The sequence below is a fragment of the Xiphias gladius genome, chromosome 13 (genome assembly GCF_016859285.1).
Source record: "Xiphias gladius isolate SHS-SW01 ecotype Sanya breed wild chromosome 13, ASM1685928v1, whole genome shotgun sequence".
NCBI lineage: Eukaryota > Metazoa > Chordata > Actinopteri > Istiophoriformes > Xiphiidae > Xiphias > Xiphias gladius.
In genome coordinates this window covers 13054820-13081204 of record NC_053412.1, presented here as the reverse complement: position 1 = coordinate 13081204, position 26385 = coordinate 13054820, and the positions used below count along the sequence as shown (strand labels likewise).

The following is a 26385-nucleotide window of genomic DNA, read 5'->3' as shown; positions in this document are numbered from 1 at the left end:
GTGTGAGATTAACTAGTCTACAGCTGTGTTATTTCAACATGTCGGATACACAGGCTATTTTAATCAACATTTAGGTAACGTACCTATAAGTATCGGATCAGAATCGGTATCGACTGATACCCAAAAAAGTTTTAAAAAAGGGCCAAAAAATAAAACTTAAATCGGGACAACCCCAACTTATACTACTTATACATGTTTCCCTAAACCAAACCTAACCCTAACCCTATACTTGTGAGGACCCTCATTGACATAATGCTTTCCCTTGCCCCTAACCCAGTAAGCTTCATATGAAGTGCTTGATGGTTTGTCGGAAAGCCTCTGAAACCCCCTTTCCAACACTGAAATTGGGCGAGTTGTGTACAACAATTTTTGTAACTTTCCAAAACTGAGAATCTAATAAGCGTGCCCACTGTATGCAGTGATTAGCCGGCTGAGTGGAGGTCAGAAAGAAGCAAGGGTCTGAATTTGGCTCTCTTTTTCGTTCTTCACACAACTTCCTTCAACTTTCCTGTGGGTGCAACACCATTAATGTCTTCGGAGACACTGTCCAAAAGTGTGCACCTTCATACCCAAATGAACGATTATCAGCCCCCCCCTTTTCTTTAATATTTTTCTGAGCATTTGGTCTTTATTTTATAGCAGAGAACATAGATGAACACAGACAATGGGGGAAGAAAGGGGGATGGCAACAAAGGTCCCTGACTGGATTTGAAACATGGACGTTACAGTTATGTGGTATGGCTCTTAACAATTCAGCTACTGTATCAGGATGATGCACAAGCTCTCTTTTTTTTTCTTTTTTTTTTTGCTTCACACAAGTTCTTCTGTCACTTTTCATGCGTATAAACCCGGTAGAACATTGTGAATGCCTAAGAGGAGAGACCTTCATGCTTCCTAACTTAAATTTTATGGCTTTTCATTTTATTATTATAGAACATTTGTGCCAGTGAAGTCCACAACATGCTGACACAACTTAAAATAGCTGAGTCTTTATATGAAGGTTTTAGTAGTGTCTTTATGATGGGTTTTATAAGCAGTCCCTCTTTGTCATTTTGCATAAAACGCCAGTTGTTGAATTCTCGAAACGTGTCATGTTCTCATCATAACACATATCTCTTTAACAATGTCTGGCTAGTCTCTCAGAATAGCGGGGTTGCCTTTGCACAATTAACCTGTGATTATCTTCTTGTTCGCAGCTAATAGAACTTTAACAAGAGATCGGTCCTCATGTTTTATATTCTCCCATGTACGGTTACCTAAATATAGAGCTAGACACGTCTCAGGTAATTCCTAACCATATATTTGTCCAACTGTTTCCAGTTGATGGCTGGAGTATGCTTGAAACAGTTGGACAGATGTCAGGTTATGTCTAACACTAACCTTAAATCCAAGTTTTAGACAGTAGATAGATGACAGGAAATGAGGGAAGAGAGAAATTGGGATTTGAAAAAATAATGGTCCCTGAGCAGACTTGAACCAGGAACGTTACAGCTCATTGTCAGCACCTTAACCGAGGCTACCAGGTTGCCCCCCTTTTCAAGGTTTGTCCCAAAGCGAGGATCGACCAGAATGTCATTCCAAGGTCTAAAACTCAAATTGGTCCTCATAAATATAGAAATGCAACAGCGCGTACACACACACACACACACGCACACACACGCACACACACACACAGTGTGTGATACTGATGCAGCATAGAGGATCAAAGTGGAGCTGATCTTATTTCTCCATCATCTGTGTTTGATGGTGCTGCCTTGTAAGTCTTTTTCTGTCTCTGAGGGTGAGGGAAGAGGAGGATGACTCGAGGACTTTAGTTGATCTACCTATTGATCTCACTCAAGTCTAACTCGCAAATGATCTGTGTTTTTTATGATTTCTGATGATGTATTTATGTTCAAGAGCCAACACCACTCATCTATCTTTGTTGTACTTTAGACTCATTTGTGTCGCTTTGTCTGTTTAAAAGTGAACTAAAACTATTGATCCACTCCTTGAAGAGTTGAAAATCCCAACTAATCCAGAGCCGGTGAGGATTCTGAGTCAGAGCCCAGCGTGGGCGTAAATGTTCCCATTCAGATTTCAGGACTCAAATTGAAACTTCCCACCCCCACCCACTACGTGACCCTATTTTTGACAAGTCAAATGTGGTGTCCTCGAAGGACACAACACCAACTGTATGAGAGCGGTGATGCTAATGGAGGCTTGACACAACAACAGGACATGATGATCTGTATAGAGAGGAATACTTTGTGTGGTGGACTTCAGCCCTTTGTGTGGTGGACTCTTCCTCCAACCTGATTGATCGGTGAGAGCCCTGCTGCGAGCTGTTGGCCCACCTCCATGAGACTGGGGTACAACCTGACTCTAAAAAAAAAAACCCAAGTTTCCTGACTAGACTAATTGTAGCCCAAAAATATTTTTTGTGTGCGCAAATTAAGTGTCTCTGAGTCTGATTGAGCAGGGAGAAGGTTCCTATGGGATCTGGAAGACTCATTACAACATCCACACACACAGCCACCTCCTCCTCTTCTGGTCTGTAGTGACCCAGAAACTCCATGTGGGTCAGATTATACTGATTATACACTGAACCCTTCACTCCACCCTCAATGAGTGATGTTCATATCCATCACTTCTCAGTCATCTTTTTTTAACCACCCATCCTTTTCTTCTCACAAGAAAACAACAGCTGCCTTTCCTCTACACCATCTTTCTTGTTTTGTATTTGTTTTTCCCCTATGTCCTCTCTCTCTGTTTTGTATCAACCCAACCTGTCTCTCTCTTACAGAGCCAGACTCGAATCTCCCAAAAACAGGTGTATCTGTTCCCACACATTAATCTTCATTGCCAGTATCTCACAAAAACCCTCAGAGGCCAGTGGTTGCCTTTGCTGCCATCTTCTGTCCATAAATGCTATTACCTGATCATATAAAGCCAATGACGCATGGTTGGGAGTTCAAGTTTGGGTTTTTAAACTTGTAGTTTTCAGAGCCCACAGTAAATTGTGAACTTAATAGTATGTCATCTAGGGGAGGAGAGATGAGTCTATTCTATTTTGGTGCCTTGCTCAAGGCATCAAACTGTAAAGCCAGAAACTTGGCTGGACTAATGCATCTGCGTCCAGTGCTGGATCAAATACTCAGTGAGCTCCAGAAAAGTTTGGTTTGATTGTTTCATGATATTACAGCTTCAGCTGGCGTGTGTTCATTTATACTAAGCTGAGTCTGTGTTTCCTTCTACACAATCAGACTGTGCTGAGACGCTGCCCTTCCTACTCCCTCACTGCCACCACGAGACATCTGATTGGAAGAGCACCCAACACCCAGAAACCGGCCCTCCAATCCTGGAACGTTAATTACTCCACCAGAGGATTAATTATACTCTTTGAACTGTCATTTGGGGAAGCTATGATTTTAGAAGATCGCCACTGTGTCACTTGTTTTTAGCCATGCAAGGCGCACAGCTCTAGGGAGGGCCTTGAGAAAGACCAGGTGTCATCAAAACATCGGTCATATAATAGAATTATTGTAGCTCAGTGCGCCGTCGTCTTCATTCTGATCTAGGGATGACAGTGTCAGTCGGATGGTCCACCACTACGGTCCAGGCTAAAACATTTCAACACAGCTTCAAGGATCTGCTAGCATGGCGGCAGATTCTAACTGGGAGTCCGCATCAAAAGTGAGACGTGAGCAGCACTTAAGCACTACAGGAGCATCCATCCGTTCACTCCGTACTGACACCACCCTCCATTTGGCCACCAGTGTCGCAAGAAAAAGCTGTCTGTCAGCAGCAGCAGCAGCAGCAGCTCCCGAGGAGCTGAGAGGACAGCAGCTGGCCAACATGTCTTGAACAGGCTAACAACACAAATTTACTTGACAAAAAAAGACAATGTATTCTGTCGTAGCTTGCCTCTTTTGTTTATTATATTATTAATCATCATATGCACTTCCATTTAAGTGATCTGCTCCTACAGTAAATAACTGCGTTGCCAATCAAACTAGTCCTACATTGCTTCTCTTTCCCCAAGTGACCTTTGGCGTAACAAGTTTTTGTACTAGCCGAATATAATCATTTATAATTTAATATTGACTCTGTATAAAAATAACAATACATTTACCTCTGAGCTGTAACTGATTCTCCTTGCAAGATTCTGTGTTCTATTTCCCAGCATTTGTTACAACTTTCCATTCCTCTAAGGCCTGTTCCTATTATATAAAGCATTCTTCCGACTTCAAAATTTAATTTCCCGAATGGCGTTCCTCAGTCAGGCTTGAAAAATTTGTCATAGCATGGTTTTATTTTCATTATTTCACTGAGCTGGATTCAACATGGCTTGTACACTGTTCAGCTGTTATTCTGTCAACTCAGAGCACAGCGTGCTTGTTAGGGTAGTTGTTTGTTTAGTTGTGTATTTGTTCAGTTGGTTAACTGTCTTTTCGGTTTGTTTGTTCTTTGAACAATTATTCACCCATTTACATCTTTTGTTTGTTAGTTCAATGTCTCTCAATAATAAATTAATTCTTGTTTAGGTCTCCATTAATTTATTTTCCCCTGGTTGTTAAATATGTGCAAACTATACTGTTCAATTAGGGTAAAGCAATTTTTGATTTATTATTAAAATCCCTCCTTTTTTCTCCTCCTGTGTGCTGCGCAGAATGGCCATTTTGTAAATGAAAAATGAAGGATGATATTATTTGAAAATTGGAAGTTCAAAGCTGTGTTACACTAAGTTGTCCCCAGCACCTGTAACTCTCCCTGTGCTGCTGACAGATGAGGTTAAGAATTAAGAGACACAGAGGGTGATCCCAAAACAGCATGACATTCAGGGATTTAAGTTGTCCCAACTTAAATCCATGAATGTTAACTGATGGCTTTGTGCGTGTCCATATATTGTGTAAAGTGGCTTCACAAAGTATTCAGACCCCTTCACATTTTTGCACACTTTATTGTGTTGTAGATATAATTTTAAATGGATAAACTTGCCACTTTCACCCATCAGTCTACATTCAATAATCAATGACAAATTAAAAACATATTTTTAGAAATGTTTGCAAATTTCTTAAAAATCAAAAATTTAAATTACTTTTTTATGAATGTATTCAGACCCTTTGTTGTTTTACTCCAAACTGTGGCCAGGTGCATCTTCTTTGCTTTAATTACCCTTGAGATGTGTCAAGGAGTTGACTGGAGTTTACCTGTGGCTAATCGATTTGATTGCACGTAGTTTAGAAAAGCACAGACCTGTGTATATAAGGCCCGACAATTCACATTGCATGTCAGGAACCAAGCCACGAAGCCCAAGGAACTCTCTGTAGATTTTGCCACAATAAAACTATGGCAAGTAACATATGACGGCAAGGGTATAAAACTGTCCGAAAAGCTTTGAGAGCACAGAGACCTAAGTATTTGTGAAATGGAAGAAGGTTGGAACCACCGGAACTCTTCCTAGAGCTGGTCGTCGAGCCAAACTGAGCAACAGGGTAAGAAAGGCCTTAGTTAGGGGGGGCGACAAAAGAACCCAACGGTCACTCTTACAGAGCTGCAGAAGTCGTCTGCAGAGATGGGAGAAGCTGCTAGGAGGACGACCATCTCAGCAGATGCTACTGAAATGGTAGTCCTCACGGCAGCTTCTCCGTCAATCAAGTCTTTATGGTAGAGCAGTTAGACAGAAGCTATTTATGACATACCGCTTGGAGTTTGCCAAACAGCATTTACAGGACTCCAATGGGCAGTACTCCAAGCACTATGACTAGCAATGGCCAGGCACTGTTCATCACCTTGCTAATACCATCTCTACGGTGAAGCATGGCGGTGGCAACATCATGCCATGGGGGTGCTTCTTAGTGGCAGGGACAGGGAGACTGGTCAGAAATGAGGGAAGGATGAATGCAGCTAAATTCAGATCTGAGACTGGGGAGACAGTCACATGCGAAAGACCCAAAGCATACAGCCACGAAAATGCTGGTGTGGCATAGGGACAAGTCTCTGACTGTCCTTGAGTGGCCCAGCCAAAGCCGAGACTTAAATCCCATAGAACATCTGTGGAGAGACCTGAAGATGGTAGTTCGCAGACACTTCCCATCCAGTCTGATGGAGCTTGAGAGGATCTACGAGGAAGAATGGGATAAACTGCCCAAATCCAGGTGTGCAAAGCTTGGAAAGACTAACCCCAGAAGACTCAAACCTGTAACTGGTGCAAAATGGGCTTCTACAAAATACTGAATTAAAGGTTAGGATTAACAGCTGTTTACTTACCAAGAGCTTCAGTCATCATTGCATTTACAAGACAAGAGTTTAGAATACGTCCTCCGGGCAGCGCTACTTCTTCATCCTATCATGTTGGACTGAGGGCAGACTGGATGCTACAGTGACTCACTATTGCATAAGTAGTATTACAAGACGGGTCAGACTGGGGCTAGCTGGTTAGCATGCTAGCTTACTAGAAGCAAAGTAGTGGTAGAAATAGAAACAAAAAAAGTGTTAAAATTTGGCTATGTAGTGATAGCAAACTTACATATAGCACCATTAAGAGTCTGAATACTTTTGTAAATGAGAGATTTCAGTTTTTGGTTTTTAATAAATTTGCAAAAAATTCTGAACACTTTGTCACGATGGGTTATTAAGTGTAGACTGATGGGCAAAAAAAAAAATCCATTCACAATTAAATCTCCAACACAATAAAGTGTGCAAAAAGTGAAGGCATCTGAACACTTTCTGAAGCCAGTGTATATACAGTATGAAAGGGGTTTCTGACCATAATGAAAGAAACAACCGATCAAATAAACAAAGAATCGATGATGAAGATAAAGAAATGAAAATAAAAAGTACCGTGCATGTCTTGGGGAGTAAACTGGAAAATAAGATCAAGGGTGTATGTGGTGGGGAGAGAGAGAGTGATAGAAATGAAAGAATGATAGACAAGGAGGGTCAGTTATGATTTGAGGCTGGCAAGTGGAAAGAAGAGTAGCATGGCAGTACCCTCCCCTGGAAAGGAGGAGGAGAGGAGAGAAGAGAGTACGACCAGAGGTGGAGAAAAGTGAAAAAATGAGAAGTGAAGTCAAAAGAAGTGAAGAAAAGTGAAGTGAAATCAAGAGAAGAGTGATGCAAGTAAAGTTAATATTATAAAATTAAAGAGAAAAGAGGTAAAAAGAAGTGAAGAGCTGAGAAGTAAAGTCAAGTCAAGTCAAAAGAAGGGAAGAGAGGCGAGGAGAAAGGAGGTGAAGAGAAAATTCAAAATGAGGTGAAGAGTGAAGAAAAGTGAGGGGAGTGCAGTAAAGAGACAAGAGAAGTGAGAGTACTGAAGTAGAAAGAAGTAAAGTGAAACGAAGAGAAAAGGAGAAGTCAAATCAAAAGAAGAGGAAAACTGAAGAGTTGAAAAGAATGATGTGATGATGTGAAAGTCAAAAGTAGTGAAGAGAAAAATGTGAAGTTAAGTGAAGAGAAGATTTGTTTCATTTCAGTATAAACTCTCTACCCTGATCACAGAGCCTCTGAAGAACCCTGCTTTTTCTGGGTGTACCCACTGCTTTGCATAATACAGAGGGGTCCTCAGGGTGCAGTTGTCCACAGTAACGCCTGAATCTACCTGCCTGTCTGCTCCAATCAGGATTAGCATCCAGAGGTCTGTGCCCACGCAAGGAATGATGGGTAATAGCAAGGTGGTTATGGACCTGCGGGGTGTGATAACAAGGCAGACATGGCTACACGTGCAAAAAGACACACACGTGTAGATGCCTGTACACAGCCGTTTAAAGGCTGTCTATGTTGATAAATTCTACAATTTTAAAACCAACAAAAGAACACAGACCCTCACTTGGTTTCACACCCCCACACACTCATATTCATGCACACATGCACTGACACACACTCAGCTCGAGCAGGGATAAATCATAAGGGGTGCATGCTGCTGTGTGTTGCTGGAGGCAGCACATTAGACCAAATTGCCAAATACACTGAAAAATGCAGAGCCAAGGAAAAACTGTCTCTATCTATCTATCATATTGTATGCAAAAGTTTGGGCAAAGTTCATATTTTGCTGACTTTTAGGTGGAAAAAAAAAAGTAAATACAACACCTGCAGCACACAGACATTGAAAATGGGCCGTTTTTCAATTGTTAATACAGTGTTACTTTTTATTTCATGAACTCAAAAAATAGGAATAGAAACTGTGGCATGTGCAAAAGTTTGGGCACCCATATCAGCACACTCATGGAGGTGGGAGTCCTGGCCAGGTCCACGTCAAACATGCTGAGCCCAATCTGATGCAAACAAGTGTATTTTGGTTTCATCTGACCAAAGAATGTGCTGCCAGCATTCATCAGGCTTCTTATCATGTTCTTTGGCAAAGTTTGATCTTGCAAATTTCTGAGCGATGGTTTTCTTCTTTGATGCTGTCCGTAGAGGCCGACTTCATGCGGTGTCCTTCACACCGTCTGATCAGTCACTGAAACACCAATTTCCACAGATAATCCTTGTGCCAAGTCAGAAGCTCCTACCATCTTACCATATGCATCTGATTTTCGATGCAGGGTTGTGTAAATAGTGAATTGTGCCCTTCTGCTATTGGTAGTACGGCTCTTCCTACACCTGCTAACCACTGCTGCAGCTGTGTTTCAGCTTATGTCCAGTAGCCTACTGATGCTCCTGTGCCCTCTCCCATCTGTATGAAGTTTCAAAATCCGGATTCTCACGTGTTCTGGCAGTTCCTTACCACGTGGAGCCGTGCTGCATTACACACAACCAAGGCCAAAACTGAGGAAGCTGTGGTGTCCTCAGGTTTTTTTCATTTTTTTTTTCATTAACTTGTTCATGAAGTTAGTCTTAACTGGTAATCATAGGTATAATCCCGTTCGTTGCAGCGATCACAGGTGTACTCACTTTTGTTGCACTGAGAGAGAAACAGCCTGAATCCACAGGAGGGACTGAGGCAAGTCCTCCAAGACGCTTGGAAAGCCTACCTGCCAAGTACCTTGAAAAAACTGAAGAGAGCCAGTGGTGTTCTAAAGGTGGTCACACCAAATATTGACTTGAGTTAGGTTTTTTTGTGTTTACTGCGCTTTGTATGAAAGTCAATGATAAATAAAAACTATTCATTACTTTATATTTGAAAGCATCTTCAATTTATTCTTAGAACCTAAAACTTGTGCGCAGAACTTGGCCTTTGGGAAACTGAAATGGGCTTTTTTTTTGCTATTTTACGTTTTATGGACCAAAATCAAGAAAATAATCAACATTATAATAAATAGTGAAAATAATCCTCATTTTCAGCCCTGGCCTGAATTGCATTTTTTTTTTGCATTATCATCTGACTTGCTAGACTGGTTCTAGATTACACTAGTTAAGTTATCAGTGCACGGACTGATGACATTTTACTTATAATTAGTGCCAAGTTCCATACCTCTTTCCAGGAAACTTTAAAATTATGATGAATTTCTTTGGAATTTGTGAAACCGTAACACACAACAAAAGTTCCCCGTTTTTGATTACTGTGCTAAATTTGTAACTCGGGATAAATGGAAACATTAAAATACACGGTATATGGTATGTTAAATATCTGCAAAGGGGCCTACAGCACAGAGACCGACAGCTAGATTTAGCTCCTGACAGACAATCCAGTCATACAGTGAAAAACAACTTGGGTGGTAAAATATGGCAGGGAGAGAGAGGGACGGGGCCACTTAAAAAGAGACAGCCAAAAAAAGACAAGGAAATTAAAGTTTCGCTGGGAAAGAATGAAGAAAAGAAAAAGAAGCTGTTGGTTGGGAGCAAAGGAAAGCAGGAGGTTTGGAAAAACAGAGGAAGAGGAAGACGTAAATAGACGAAGACAGAGAGAGGGTTTGGAAAAACTGAAAGCAATGGAAGAGGAAAGAGGGAAGTGGGAAAAAGGGAGTGAGAGATGGAAAGAGAAGATGGAGGCATGGCAACCTCCCAAACTAGGCTATCTGACACCGCACAGCAGCCGTCCATCAGGCCAGCTGACCGCTATTTCCAGCATGAGATGACCCACCAGCTGTACCATGGGGAGCGGGCGAGAAACACAGGCAGAGACACGAGAGATTATGTGTGACAGAGAGAGAGAGAGTGAGAGATAGGGTACAAGGCCTTTATTTATTCATTGAAGCTTTATTTAAACAGGCAGGTCACTCAAGGAAAAAAAGTTATTTACATAGACAGACAGACAGACAGGTGGGCGAGAGGAAACACACCTCCGGAGGAAGCGTGTGTGTGTGTGTGTGTGGGGGGGGTTACCTGTCCCAAACCCTGCCTGTAAAAAAACAAAAACAAAAATCAACCCTACCGTCCATCTGTCTGTCTGTTTACATCAGTGTGTCACCGTTCAGTGGACCATTCTAGGTCATCCAGTATTTACAGGCGCTATGACAGGAAATAAAACCTCCGCCGCCTCTTACTCATCCCAACATGCTGCGAGGGAATCAGAACAAACAACGCTTTCACACAGGACATTTTTAGCCCTGGGTGGGGCTGGGTGGCAAGTTGGCCCCGGAAACAATTTAGTCCTGATTTAGGCCGACAAATGATTGCGGTGTTGACTTTTAAATGCACGGAGGCAAAGCCGGGGCTAAACTAGCTCGCTTCAGAGTGTTGGACCGAAGGTGCCGGACAGTTCAGGCATCGGATGAACAGTAAAGGGGCAGATTTAAGTGACGTAAATGTACTGTACTTGGCATTTCAGAGGATATACTGTAAATAGCCTTGGCAAATGAGACCATCACATCACTGGGAGTGGCCACCTTTATGGGCTTCCACCATGTTTTCCACTTCATGTTTCCATGTCCTGTTTTGTGGTGCAAACACATTGATCTATGTTAAAAGTAAGTGGTGCATTTACTCGAATGCTGTACTTACATTCAGTTTTGAGGTACATGTACTTTACTATTAGTATTTCCATTTTATACTAATTTTATACAGATATTTCCCCACATTTCAGAGGGAAATATTATACATTTTACTCTTTTTACGTCATTTATCTGAGAGCTGTAGTTACTAGTTATTCTGCAGATTCATATTTTACATTAAAAATGATTATGAAAAAACAGCATTTTTAAAGATGAAACCAGTGGTTTCCAACCTTTTTGGCTTGCCCTCTCTTACAAAAAGCAGTGTGTATTTGTGGCTCCTCGTCATGTTTCAGACGGCAATGAGCCGTCAGCGGTTTTACCCAAGTGAGACATGTCCCCTCTACACTTCTCGCAGGGTTTTATTTAAATGACTCAAGCTCAAGGAGGTGAAAATGATACAATATTTTACCCCAAAAGCAGAGATTTGTAGAGGGAAGTTCAAATAATGAATACAAAGTTTTTGTATCAAAACTTTGTTTTTTTTTCATCTTTCTTCTCCCATTAATCATCTCACAACCCTCATTTATCTCACATCTATATATCCCATCTTGTGACCCTTTGGATGGGCCCGACCCCTGGATTGGGAACCACCGGACTACATGAAAAGTACTTTATGATAAATATAATATTGCATGTAAATGTGTGTATATTAGAGATGTCCCGGGCCGACCCTAAGCATTCATTCATTACTGTGGTCTGCTCTGTTTCTGAGCGCCTCGGCTTGATCGTGCCACAGCTCCTCTCCTGGAAGTCAGCCGGGGCTCTACGGTGCAGGGCCCCGCTGCATGAGAATTAGCCGCGAGAATGCGAGGTATATTATTTGGACGCAGTTGCGAGTGACTGAGTTCAGACACTGAGGTTGGAAAAGTACAGATTCACTAAGGCTCTGATATCAATCATCATTAGCAAAGCAGTGCGGGAAACCATTCACTTACTTGCTTCTCATTCTTAGCCGCACGTGAGCGCCGCTCTCGCCGGTCGAAATACCAAACGTTGCTGGCGGTACGTGACATCAGCTGTCACTTATTAATGTTAATTCTGGCAGTAACTTGACGATAGGGCCTAAAATAAAGTCGGCTGTTGTTGGTTTGTGTGCTCTCTGCACGTCGCTGTCACTACTTCTCAAAGATAGTTTTGTGGGGCACGAACCTCCACTCGGTGGGTCGCGTCACGTACCTGTCGGGGTGGCATTCTCCCAACTGAACTCTCATTCATAGCGTATCAATTATTTAAGCTTATAAACGTTTTATTTTTGAACCGTGGCCTTCGGTATTTGGATCAAGAAGCCCTTAAGAAATAAGGTGTGCGAGATTAACTAGTCTACAGCTGTGTTATTTCAACGTGTCGGATACACAGGCTATTTTAATCAACATTTAGGTAACGTCGGTCGACTTATATCGAAAAAAAAATAAAAAAAAAAAAAAAAAAAAAAAAAAAAAAAAATAAAAACAACTAAAACTTATACTCCCCTAAACCAAACCTAACTATAACTATACTAACCTAACCCCTCATTAATAACAATACTTCCCTTGCCCTAAAACAGTAGCTTCATATGATATTGCTTGCTGGTTCGGAAAGTGCTGAAATGAAGTGCTTGATCAACACTAAAATGAACTGAAAGTTGTACAACAATTTTTTTTTTAACCAAAACAAACTCTAACAAAAATAAATCTGAACACGCCATGCACTGCCCGCAGTGATTAGGAGGTGGAGGTCAGAAAAGGGTCTGAATCTGAATGAATTTTTTCTTTTTTTTTCTCTTACTAACTTCTTTCTTTTCCTTGGGTGCAATGCAATTAATTCGGAGACACACTGCCAAAAAAGTTGTGCACCCTTACCCAAATGACCGATTATCAGCCCCCCCCCTCTCTTTTTTTCTTTTTTTTTTTTTTGAGCATTTGGTTTTTTTTTATAGCAGAGAACATAGATGAACACAGACAATGGGGGAAGAAAGGGGGATGGCAACAAAGGTCCCTGACTGGATTTGAAACATGGACGTATCATGGACGTAGGTAACATATACGTATCCTATAAGTATCGGTTTGGACTCGGTATATATACAGACATGATCTCAACGTAATGTCGTGCATTATAATGTTGTCTGAGACAGTTTGGTTTTTTTTGGAAATGTTCAAATCCTTAAAGGGGCCCTCCATCAATTTAACGCGGGAGGGTTCAGCCTACCCTACCTGTGAAAAGAGGCTTGGTCAAGTTTGAGAAAAACAACCCTGATGATGTCACAGCGACGTCGCTGGGGGTTATTTCAGCCTGGGCTGGGAGGCTACACGTTCATGGATGAAACAAACTGAAGGTGAGGAGCTTGATAAGACGCGGCCGCTTACCAGGTCGGGAGGGTCCGACAAAGCGACAGTTTCATTTAGCCCGGCGATTACTTGCCAGAAAATGTAAAATGTAGCCAAAGATCCTCAGACTTTACGCGCCATTTGAAGTTGAATCTGATCTTGGAGTAATCCGTCCTCAAAAGCTCTGCGTGTCTTGCAGATGTCACTCCAGCATACAGTATAAGCACGGAGGAAAATGATGACGAAATTCAGCTTTTCGTCTCGATAACTGGCATCTTGAACACACGGTATGTAACTGAAATGATGCTTCGCTGTGTTCTCTCTCCGCCACTCAGCAACTTGGGGGGGGGGGGTCCTTGACAAGGTCACAGGCATCAACTGTTTTTAGATTTCAAAAATGCAACAAAGTATCAAGATCATCTTTGCAACCGGTAGAAAGGTGGTCCGTGGGACATGTGGTCCCAATACTCAGAAACTCAAGCACCGACGGCATCAGGACATAGAGGATGCAAAGTGTCTCAGCACAGTCACATCGGATTCTCCAACATAATCACGAGTAAGTTGAGAATGATGTCTGAGAGTAGCCTTCGCTTGTTACCTTGAACACTGCCAGAACACATTAAAAAAGTTTATCTGACGAGGCTAAAACAATGTGGAATCAGACTTATCCAGACTCAACCGTGTTCTTTATCGGATCAAACGTACAGTTTACAGTAATTCACTTCATAATAAGCACTGAAAATGGGAGCATGTGGTGACAGAGTCACCTCTCTTCACTCTCTGTATTCACACTTCGTCACAATTACACCTGTCACCTGCAGGTAAGTGCACAAAGTCCCTCCATCCCATCTACACCAGTCCAGAGGGATCGGTTCTGGGGGGTCTTCAGTGGTACTGAGCCTCCTCCGCAGGATATTTTGGCACGAGTGGGCAGAGGGGGTCTTTAATATTACATACGCAAGCATATGGTCTGCCTCGCGTGCGCATATACAGCAACACACACACACACACACACACACACACACACACACACACACACACACACACATCCTGGCCTCACACGCAAAACACACACTAGGGAAGCTTTGATCTCCTACCAGATCGACACTTGATGATCTCTCCAAACTCGTCCTCCACCGGCTCGTCGCAGTAGTCCTCGGGACGCACGCCCTCCGCCATCGATAGCAGGGCACCGGGTGTCAAGAAAGTTCAGTTATCGGGGCCGGGGGGACTAAGAGGACGGGTTAAATCCAGCAGGAGGGGAGAGAGTGGCCCCGAGGTACAGATCCGGAACAGGCGGCCGACGGTAGAGCGCGCGGTGCTGACACTAGAGCCGAGCTCCGGAGAGGACGGGGGCGACGGCAGGAGTAAGAGGAGGACCGGCCAGTCTGTCACACAGGAAAAGACGGAGAGGAGCAGGTGTGCAGGCGGGGGGGAGGGGGGGGTCGGAGCATTCCCACCTCTAAATAGTAGGGTGCTAGGAAGTGGCTCCGCGCCGAGCCCCCATTCCGTTTGGCGGCCGCCATGCGTAAAACCTGACACCCGACCGACGCATCGCTGGACCGTTATTTCCGTACCGGGACGATGATGCGGTTGCTAAATATCAAGGTGAGTCAACCGTGGAGTCAACTTTGACCCCCGGGTGCGGGTGGCCGCCACGTGACAGGCCACGACCAATGTCAACAGAAAAGCTCTTTGTCGGCTCCATCCCGACTTTCTCCCATGACCCGAGTGGGCGGAGGAGGAGCCCCCGCTGACTTTGGTGTTCGTGGATTTGGGTCACAGAGTCTGGAGCAGCAGACTGGCTGATGGCGCCGATATCCACGAGTCGCAACTTCGAGAAAATCTAGAACCGTCACCGGTTATTTTATGTATTTATTTATTTATTCCCTGCTCCAAATTGGGTGGAGAGTTGTCTTGAATGTTCTTCGGGACATCGCGTAAGGATTGTTGTCTCTGATGGAGGGAATAGAGCTAAAGGATCAATGCAAAGAACAAAAACTAAAACAAAAAACAGCTCTCATGTGGAAAAACGACATTAGCTGTCTGGTGGGAAAGTGCTGCCTTATTGTTAGTTGGCTGGCAGCTCCGTTGCAGACCTGAACTATTAATACCGGCTGTGTTGATCAACTGATACACCCACTCTGCATCACCCGGCTGTCCCGGAGCAGCACTTGGTTTTACTGTAACGGCTCCATTACGCGCGACGCGCTGCGCATTTATGAGGCAGCGGCTATTATTAGATGGATCCGGGCGCTGTCTCGGCTCTCAGTCTCCAGGCCACTCAACAGTACTGAAAGCCTGCGCGGGGGGGGGGCGGCTTGCCGAAAGTGAATGAGGTGTTCCAAAAACAGAAACTTCGGCCCCGACTGGCATCCCAGGCAGCCGGGTGTCTGTGTGTGTGTGTGTGTGTGTGTGGGCTGCTGCGGGAGGAAGGGTGGAGGTCATATGCACTTATTACGTTCAGCTGCTCCACTTGACGACGTTGACATGGACGTAGACTCCTTAGGGTCACAGTCCTGTTCACCCACATTGTTTCATTGACACTTCCCCCCTCGCCTCGATCTCTCTGATCCGTTGTACGATTCAAAAGATCAGTGGTTTGAAAGGGGTCTGACACCAGGCCTGGAGGGCAGGGCTTTTGCTGCCCTCCCTCCCACCCGGCGTCACCTGTGACCACGCCCACCGCCGATGTCACAGTGTCCTGGAGTACATCTGCACATCACAGTGGCCAGGTGTGAAATCGAACCACCGGAGGTCAGCAGAAACAAGATTTCTGGGGGGGGGGGGTTGTTGAGTTACTCTCTATATATAACCCTTTTTTTTTTCATCTTCTTCTTCTGACCTTCTTTGAACCCAGTAGGTCGAAAGATATTGAAGTGGCCTTTTCCATTTGCCAAAAACTGGGCTCGCACATTTGATGCTGACAAAATACTAAAATAACCATAAAGCATTGTTATTACACCAAATGAAGACACCTATCATGTTTTATGTTATACGGGCAATGCATCAACAAATATATATTCTTTTCTTTTTTTTCTCTAATGAGAGAAATATCGATTGGGTTGGTTTTAGTGCTGCATAAGTGCCATCAACCCCAACCACCGATATAGAGAATATGAAAATCTATTGTATTGACCGGATTTTAACAGCTGCGGTCTCAAAGATAAATCACATTTACATCCGGGTCTCGTGACATTAGTTAAAGTCAGGAAGTAAGAATCTAAAGAGGGCCCAGGGTCTTCAGGGCTCTCAACTCAACTTTAGAGTTAAAATAAAGCCAAATATGAAGCTTTATCTTCCACATCTGTATTACTATTTGTGAGCAGATACTATCTCGCAGGTGACCCGCTGTCACCATGACAATAACTAATCTGGCGACAAACAGGTAGAAATGTTCCATTAAGATCAGATGAAAGGTTGGAAATTGTACACGGCACTGCCGAGGGTGCTTTAGCGACAGGCAGAATTTAGTTCCATTGCTCATGTTTGAAGTGTTTTTGCCCTAGACTGAAGAGCATTTTATTATTTCCAGAATCTATTTCATCAAATGAGCCTCGTCTTTCATTGGGTCTGACTTTTCTGGGCCTGAATATTCGCATATAACAACCATGACAGCGATTTTGATTTGGCATCGTTTTCTGTTGTACTGATCAACTGGATATGAAACTCAAACTTGTGAGCATCCAGAACGGTTGCTGACAGCGTTTTCCAGGTGTTGACTTTTTCCGCTCAAAGTCCAATTCAAATTGCAATGTAAAATTCAGAACACTGTCCTAACTGTATTAAAACTGGTTTAAGATACCCACAACTTACCTATCACATTATAAAGTATAGTGCTTGAGCAGCGAACGTGGAAAAACATGTTTATTTACAGTATAAAATACAGCACATATATATATATATATATATATATACACACACACACACACACACACACACACTACTGTTTTCACACCACTGGATGTAAAATCTAAAGCATGAACATGTGTTGCAGGCATTTTGGTCTGATACAGTAAATGTTTTAGGTCTCCATAGAGCCAAAGCCGCTCCATATTGCGGGCAAGACAAGATAGAAATGTCTGAATAATTCTGGCACAAAGTAAACACACATTTACATTTTTGCTGAAAAGAAGTGCAACTGCAATCAAAGCCGGAGCGGGAGCAGTACACATTCTTGGGTGCGACAATTTCCTCGTCTTTGAAGTAGGAGGTCAACACTAAAATGGTGCCGAAGAAAGCTCATCAAAGACTTTCTTTTACGGACAGATGAAAAAGTTTTGTGTGGTGCAATTTGACTGTGCCGTTATCTAGAGAATCCTCACCTTCAAAATAACCGTTTTCTATGCCCCCCCATGCATGACAGGAAATGGCTGGACGGTGGTGCGAGCTGCATCAGAAGCCGAGGCCAGAAGCTGGCAACCATAGCTGAAGTGTAGGCCACAGAGAAAGGGACGCAAGATTCTAAGGGACTCCTCTCACCCTGCTAGTGGTCTGGCTCTCCAGGTGCCAGTGACGGTCTGTTGGTTCACCGCTTTGGTACATTCTGAAATATCTCAACAACTATTGGATGGTGGTTCAGACATTCCCTGTTCCCCCAGGATGCCTTTTGAAAACCTTTGGCCATCCCTTGACTTTTGCTCCACTTTTCATCTTGCACAATGCTCTGGTCCCGAATTCATATTTGTTCCAATACTTTTGTTTTATGACCGGATACCTGCAAATCCAATGCCATTCCCATCGGCCTCGTCGGCCCATGGACTGGAGTGCGACAACGCTGTCCCACAGAGACTCACAGCGGGGCCAGATGTAGCCTATACATCGCCCGCGACTCAGACAGACAAATCAAATCGCACATTTTTATCCTCAGTGACAGCCACACGGAAAGGAGACTTTAGAGCAGTGTATTTGTCATGCTGCTACAAAAAGCCCATTTTCATTCATTTATATACAGCTATAGACAGTAAACTCAAAAAGCAACCATTTTAATAAGCATACTGATGTTGTATATTTAAACATCCCTCCAGACGTCTTAAGACATAAATATTGGGCTCGACATAATAATTTGTGTCCGAAAAGTTCAATTACCTGGTTAAAAAATCTTAAACTTGCATCTACTCCTGCTTTCTCATTAAAAATCCACAGTCTATGATTATACAACTTCTGTTCATTCCAAGTTTGACTGCTGGAAAAAGATGTCTCCTGCTCCTACCATTCTGGGTGTATGTGCTCTAGAGGCTTCAGGTTTCCACGTGACACTTGCGGAAGTCACATACTGGACCACGATTGGCTTCCGGCTAGTTGTCACGTCGTAACACCTGCGGGGCCGTCCGTGTGTTAAACCGGGATTTAAGGCGAGCTCGGAGAATCTCTCCCCCCTTCAAGCAGAGGAATGTGAAAACACAGTCTGCACAGTGAGGCTCAGACATCCAAGAGAGGGAACAAGAAGCAACACACATTTTAGAGTGTGTGTGTGTGTGTGTGTGGGGGGGGTTAATTTTGATATTTGCTATAGTGTAAACAGACCAGATGCTGAAATCCCGCCGAGAATAAGTATGTAGTATGGATTAAGGACACACTGGATCATCACGGCACAGTTTGTACAGCAGGGGGCAGTATATCCACAGGTTAGGGAGTACAGTATGGATCTCTGCTGTAAACTAGGCCAGTGAATCTTGGAAAGATGTTTTCCAAAATCTTCTCTCCAAAGAGCTGCAGCTGATTCTAAAAAACACAAACGAGACGTAGAATTGATTCACTGTAGTTATTGTATGATACTGTCAGATCATTCGGGGCACCTCCTGATCGCCTGTAGCTGAGCGGCACGGATGTGGGGTTTGGCAGGCGCTAGGTGTGCTTGCTGTGATGATAAGCGCTAATCCAGGTTGACAAGGCGCACTGGTCCTTCACCAACCCCAACTCTCCTGGAGCTTTTTGGCAGCGGTGGGCTGGCAGAGAAAAATCCTTTCCCTGCTGGAGCCAGAGTGTCCAATTTACAGTATCAGCTGTGCTATAAAATTAGCTCTTACTCTACCGATGGTTGTGCTGCATATGCTTTTTCTCATGGGTAAGCAATGCCAGCGGGTGAAAAAGTCACCTTTTACTTTTTGAAGGCGATTTAATTGTGATTTTAATGCCAGTCAGCAGTCAAAAAAAAACACACTTGTTTCGAAATCTAAGCAGTAAACTCTGTCTCAGGTGACAGAGGCAATAAATTGTCTCAATTGATATCACAGAAAACCTGAAAAAAGGCTTCTGCTTCAGGGAGCTGCCGCATTGACACCAGCGGTTACGTAACCTCGTGAGATCTTCTCTCTAGCAGAGATCTTGATGTTACCTGCGGTGAAATGTGCCTGTCACGGCAGCAATCCTACACCAATCTATTTCAAACGTGTCTGGGGCTCTCTTTGTCACTCACTGGCTGTTTACTGTTGCCTTCACCGCCAGAAATCGAAAATCCAGAACTCGGTGGAGCTCAGTGTTGGAACTACGTTGATATGTGTTTTTGCTCAAGTTGGAAACTGTTGTTTAGGTTGAGTGTTAGCTCCGAATCCACAGAGCCCTGCCTTATATTAGTAATTGGCCCTACAACTCCTAATTGGCAGGAGGAGTGTTTGCCAAGAGGTGGCCTTGAGAGCAAACTAGTCAAAAACTGGCAAGAAATACGACCTGTAATATGTTCATTCAGATAATGAGGGGAAAGTAGTCCTCTGGGTTCCTTGGAATTAACCCTTGATATACTGAATCCTTCATACACAACACTTAGTTAGTATGAGAAACCTTTCACACTAACGTATCCTGTGATCTGGTGTCATGTACATTTCTCTTTGAACCCGACTAAAAATGGTGAAGAGTACCTTTAACACGCCGTGAGAATCCCTCTTTGCTGACCTCCAGAGATTTCATGTCTCACCTCGCTGCAGTGACGTAGAAGGGTACTCCAGGGTACATCATGACGTAGCCAAGTGTGTTTCCGTCCACCTGTTTTGTTTTTTTGGTTTTTTTGTGTGTGCATATTTTCAATTTACACATTAAAAAAACATTATGGAAATGCTGGGAGAAAAAGTTGACTTATCCATGAAAAGAAAATGTGAGTTTTTTCCAGTTGTTTTATTTTAGTGATACTGCTTTCTCCCTTTGAGGGATGCTCCTGCACTATATGCTAAGTGTAACTCAATATACCTGGAAACTAGCTGGTAACATCTCTGGTTCTACAAGATAACACTGGCAGTAAAATAAGCATGACAGTAATGATTTCAGAGCTGGATAAAGATGACAAAAGAAGGAAAACGTGTCAACAAAATGAGATAAAGAGTGAGATATTCTGTTCAGTGCTTTAATGTGCCAACGTACAAAGAGATAAATGCTGAATACTGACATCTCTACAATGGCATCTAAAACATGCCAACACGCGCGCGCGCACACACACACACACACACACACACACACACACACACACACACACACACACACACACACACACACACACACACACACACTTTTGCTCTCCGTCAAACACAATTACACTCTTCCGCTGTCATTCACACATACATACACCCTAAATCCCTATGCACATCATTAGACAGTGTTTCTCTCCAGTCTACCGGGAGATGATGCATAAAACAGGGCTGGCTCTGTTTGCGAGCCTCTACATTTCATGAGAAAAATTAATGACCAAACAAATCCTAGTAAGTTCAACTCAGACCTGGGCTAAAACATACAAAGAGCCAGCATGGGTCAGACACCTAGGGACACAACTAACAAGAAGAAGGTACTAAGGGGCAGTTGTGTTTTTGTGGCATGTCATCAAACTACCCATTTCCCCATAGAATTTACACTGAGAGGCCAAACTCAAATAATCTTATTTACCAAGAAGCACACAGACGTGCTTCATTAAAAATCAAAGCATGTAGGTCATTTTTGAAACTAGTGCAAACATATTTGCATTGTCATTTAGAATCAGGGACTCGTAATTACAACTGACGTGACACCGATTCCAGGTCCCAAGTAAGAAATCAAAACATGCAGCCACTATAACTGCATCTGAGTTTGAAAATGTAGTATTGTCACTTCTGGAATAAAAGATGTACGAATAACAACAGCTGCGCAATGCTAAACTACCTGAGAAAATAAAGCAGTTAGTCTTTGATCTGAAACGATCTGGTAGGGGATTTAACTCCTGTAGAGAGCGTTCATGTATCTGGCAGCATTTTAAGTACATCAAATATTTTATATCAGTTTCAGAGTTGTTGTGCACAGATATTCCAAAACACATTAAAAAAAACAATGATTGTTTCCGAGACTGAAAGAACTACGTTATTTTAGTCCTTCCATTAATATATATGGGGATATTTGAAATAAATCCTGTATATTTTAACCCAGGTCTGTTACAGTTCTAGTTCCTAAGGCTCCTCTATACCACCTAAGCACAGGACATTTCTAGGTAGCAAAAACACCCTCACTAAACTGTGATCACACAGTATTAAATACAGTAGCGGCCATATCAAATATCGTAGTGGTGGTGATGATCTCTATTACAGCTCTCAGCACATTGTATCAGGACTTCTGTGTCACTCCGGCCGCGAGTCAGATGACAAGAAGTGCGTCGTCAGTGACCTGACAGAAAATCACAGCCGAACGCTGATTAACTGTAGCCCCACCACTGAACACAGTGTAGTTGTGACATCTTTCAAACTTATACTGATAAGGAGTGTCACATGCTGAAATGCACCCGCTGTTCCATACAGCTGGTATGACTAATGGAATAATGGCTGTAACAGTGAGCGCTCTCTGTTTTTACTCAGGACTAAATAAAAAGTGGGGTAAACAGTGACAGTCAGTCACTGTAAGTTAAAAAAAAAATCCACATAAACACTTAAGGATTTTGTTGCCCCTCCAAAGACCCTATTTTCATATGACATCCCTCAGTTCGAGACTACTTACTAGAATATACAGTGTGAATTTACATTGCCATGAGCTTTATGGCAGCCTGAAAGGGCTTGTAAAGTGAGAGTAAGTGGCTTCACCCTCCACCACATCCTGCCCAGAAAATATCCCTCTGGAGTATACTTTAGATTAGAGCTCATAAACTGTGGTGTAAATATTTTGTATATACATGGGTACCAATGAAATACTTAATACGTACCTTCCTGGGAGGTACAAGGGAAGAAGTACATGGAAAAGGCGATCGCAAATTTATGTTTTCTTCCATACCTAGAAAAGGAAGTACTTTTTTTAAATAACCAGTACTTATTAAATTTGGAGTCTTGTTTGTGTCCACCTGATGAATGTAAGTCCAATATTCACTCTTTTTATCTCTGTTTTGGTCTCTACCAACTCCTGAGAAAAATATCTGACTTTTTAGCTGCTAAATGCTCCACTATGATCATCAGCTAGTCTCTAGAAACTATGTTTGCCTGTTGTTTGCATGGCAGGTAGTGTACAGCAGGTTTTCTAGAGCTCCTAGAGCTTTCTCAGTGAAAACAGCTGCCTGCAGCTACTGGAAACGTGGCTGACAAAGGAGGTGAGAGTGAACCAAAACAGCAAAGTTGGGGGCAATAAAACCAAAACAAAGAGCTGAAGGATGCTAGAGCGCTCTGAAGAGCTAACAGGATAATTAGTCTGGGATAATTATCTGTGGGTCACATTACATATAGTCATTTGATCCCTTGACAAACTAAAACAGCATCATAAAATTACAGGATACGGACAGGAGAACAACAGGCTTAGTATATATGGCTCTTTTTCCAATAGCTCTGTCATGAAAGGAGGCCAAACTCGGTCTGGCATTTTAACTTAGTTTTAAAAAAAGTGAAAGTGTATGTATTTGGCTCCATATTTGTTCATGATGTATTCATATGACAGGACATAAAAGCTTTTCTAGGTTCCTCTCTTACATCAGTTTACATTGGATTCCAAAACTAAATAACTGATCCCCACTATTTTATCATCATTTTAAAAACATACACATAACAATTTGTAGCGGAGGTAGACCATTCTTTTCCATGGACCCCCATGTGTGTAAGTAAAACAGTAAAACCAGTAGCTACATGTTGAGAGTATGAACTTTCTTTACTCAATCAACAGTGTTGGCTCTAGGTTTCCCCTAGAGAAAAAAGCCTTTTCAGTAATATTAAATGCTATTAAATGCAACGGTGGACAGTAAATAATTAAACTGTTAATAAGCAATTTAATTACAGTTCTACTGTAGATAGTGACTGATAGGGGATGTTCTGATGACAAATATTTTTCCTGTCAGGTTACCCAGTAACAATATTACTGTACCCTGTAATTATTAAATAGCTACTCAGTAATTTGAAAAATACTTACAGTGTAATATAGTATTTCCTTCTAATGTGTCCCACTTAAACGCAGAGTTGTTTAGTGCTTATTTCCTACTTATATATTGTATACTCTCTGTACATAGGTACCCAGTAAGTTTTATATTGGCACCCTGTATATACTAAATTAGACCATAATTTGCTGCTGTAACCAAAATGTTACCTATACTTCATCCAGTCACATCAGATCTCAGATGTTAAACTTGAGTGAGCTGATTTTAGACACAATAGTGTTGTACTGTCAGGCATAACTGCCAAAGACAAAAACAACTTCTCTTCATCAACAACAGAGGAAATGATTTTGCCTGTGGTAAACATCATCATGTCAGTTTATATAAAATAAATGGTCTTCTGTCAGCTGTGTGAGTTGTGTGGTGGCCCCACAGTTCTACATCTGTTAAGGTGGCGAGTGAGGCAGCCTGGATCCTATTTTTGGGTGATGGTTGCTCGTCAGCTCTACAGTAAATATGTGACAATGGAGAGTACAGATAAGATGCCGTTTGTATCTCCAAAATGTCAGCCGAGAATTCGGATTCTACATTTGACTCCCTGTGTAGTTCTGAAATTACAGAATGTGTTTTGAATGGAGAATGGAGGTCACAGGGTAAGGAAAGTAATTCAGCACACAGGGGAGATGAGACACAACATTTTTGCACAATGATAGCAAACAATAGCTTTGTCACTGGCTTACCATTCAATCTCACATTAAAAATCAGCATAGAAGTTACAATAATTGCTTCTCCATCCATCTTTACACCCAGAAATTACACTGGATCCATGGCGACCACCCAATCAAATGCTGATTAGACCCAAACCCTGAAGGCAAGGGAAATGAGATAAATACTGTTTAAATTCAAATAAGCAGCTATTATCAGATGATCTTTTCTCTAAGGTGGTGATGCGCTGCTGTAAGATACAATCCTACTTTTTGTCTATATCTGTCCCAGCATCCATTAATAGTGACATTTGACATTGGTTGATATTGACATTTGCTTTCCCTGTGGCAACAGATGCATGCCAGGCTTGTTTTCCATCAAAATTTGCACAGACAGGGTTCAGCACTGATCCCTGACATTTACTGTAGACAAGGAGACAGTAACTTGGTCTTGATGAAACATGACCTGAACATAACAGTAGATACACTGATCCGGTTTATAAATAGTCAGCTTCAGTGGCTCTGTTTACATGCACACAGTAATTCATCGAATGCTCATACTGGGAGTAAGGCAACTGTCTAATTGTGTCCTTGACATTAATGCTGTTATTATGAATTAAGTATTTTTTCAGATAATACAATGATTTCTGAATAATAATCTAAACTGTTGCTCACTGACTATTTCCACCAAAATAAACACTCAATAGGATACTGTATTAGTATTAGTAAATTAAGATTTTGGTCCCTTTGAAGACTCAAGTATTGTGGATTTAGTTGATATTAGTCGCACTATACTTCATTGCTTTAGGTCCTTCCTTAAGAGACAGTTTTTTCTGTTTAAGTATTGCTGACTAGGTCAGCCACAACATATAAGCACTGTGGAGTACCTCAAGAACCGATGCTTGGTCCCCAATTCTTTATTCTCATTTACATTTTTCCTTCATGTCATCTTGTATGTAGACATAATATTAGTTTCCAATTGAAAGCAGATGAAAGCAGTAATTATCTAATCTTGGGGTAATCTTTGTCTGCAGCCTCAGTTTAGATAAACACTAAATCTAGGGTTAAATCCTGTTTCTGCATCGGTCAAGATATGGTTAGGGATAGGCAACTAAAGCATTCGGTTAAGGTTAGGGAAAGATTGTGTAATGGTCAATAAAAAGGAGAGGAGTTCTGTTACAGGAAGTAAACTCTGGTCCCCCGAATCCATCCACACCTCTACTTTCTGCTTTTGCTACATAAAGGGCAGACTAGTTCCTGGTTTGGCACTGAATGTTAGCATTGGATGTGTATTGTGAGGTGCAGAATCATCCAATATGCATCTTCGTTCTGTGGATACAGGGCTGCCCTGATAGGTGGCATTTGTTAGGTTCATATTCAGCCTAAGAGGGGGATCTACAGAAACTATCTAGGGCTGAAAAAAGTCCTACCTCCTCTTTTGCATGTTTTGTGGGTAAAAAAATAATAATAATTTAATCTTTACTTTAATTTATAAGTAATGTCCTCCTTACAGATAATTTATTATAGAAGAGCACTCTATTTAGTAAAGATGCAAAAAATTATCTTACTATTATCATAAAGTCTTGATAAAATAAAAATACTTGGGATTTTAAGTAGGATTAGTGCCTTAATAATACAAAAGTTTACAAAGCATTTCCAACTTTTTTGCTGGAAAGCATGATTCTCAATTCCATCATAATGTGTAATTTGTTATAATAGTTTGATGTATTTTTATTATTACAATTACGTTAGAACTGACTTCATAATGCCCAAACACTTCTGAGACCACACCGACACCCTTGAGTACAGTTGATTTTGGACCCATCCCTGGACTCCAGCAGCCACCATCTTGATTAAAAGCTAAAGGTCACACTGCCCATCCGCCTCCACTTGAACCCAGCACTGATGCAACTTAAGTTCAAGAAACCAGACAGAGATATATGTTTGCCCCAAGAAGTGTATATCAAAGTCAAAGTTTTCCATATGTCCTCCTCTGAGTGTACTTCAGCTGAGTACATAATCACATAATTACATTCAGAACAGTGATCTGAGCTTTCTTAAACTACTGTTGTGCATGTGAACATGGTCACTTAGAGACTCCATCTGTCTGCGGTGTGTATAGTGGAAACTCCCATCCAAAAAAAGATGCAGCGGTGCTTGACCAGAGGAGGAAGGGTGCGCCAAACGTCACGTTGTGGAGAAACTGGGCTCGATAGGGAATCGAAATTTAG

The 26385-nt window shown here is 42.2% G+C and overlaps 1 protein-coding gene across 1 annotated transcript in view; it reads right to left on the bottom strand.

The window, feature by feature from the left end:
• dmd (dystrophin) overlaps positions 1-14580 on the bottom strand; it is a 334110-nt gene extending 319530 nt beyond the window's left edge. Inside the window, exon 1 of the mRNA XM_040141867.1 lies at positions 14257-14580. Coding sequence (XP_039997801.1) covers positions 14257-14338 — 82 coding nt within the window. The 5' untranslated portion in view covers positions 14339-14580. The remainder of the gene's footprint in view (positions 1-14256) is intronic.
• Between the last annotated feature and the right edge of the window lie 11805 nt (positions 14581-26385).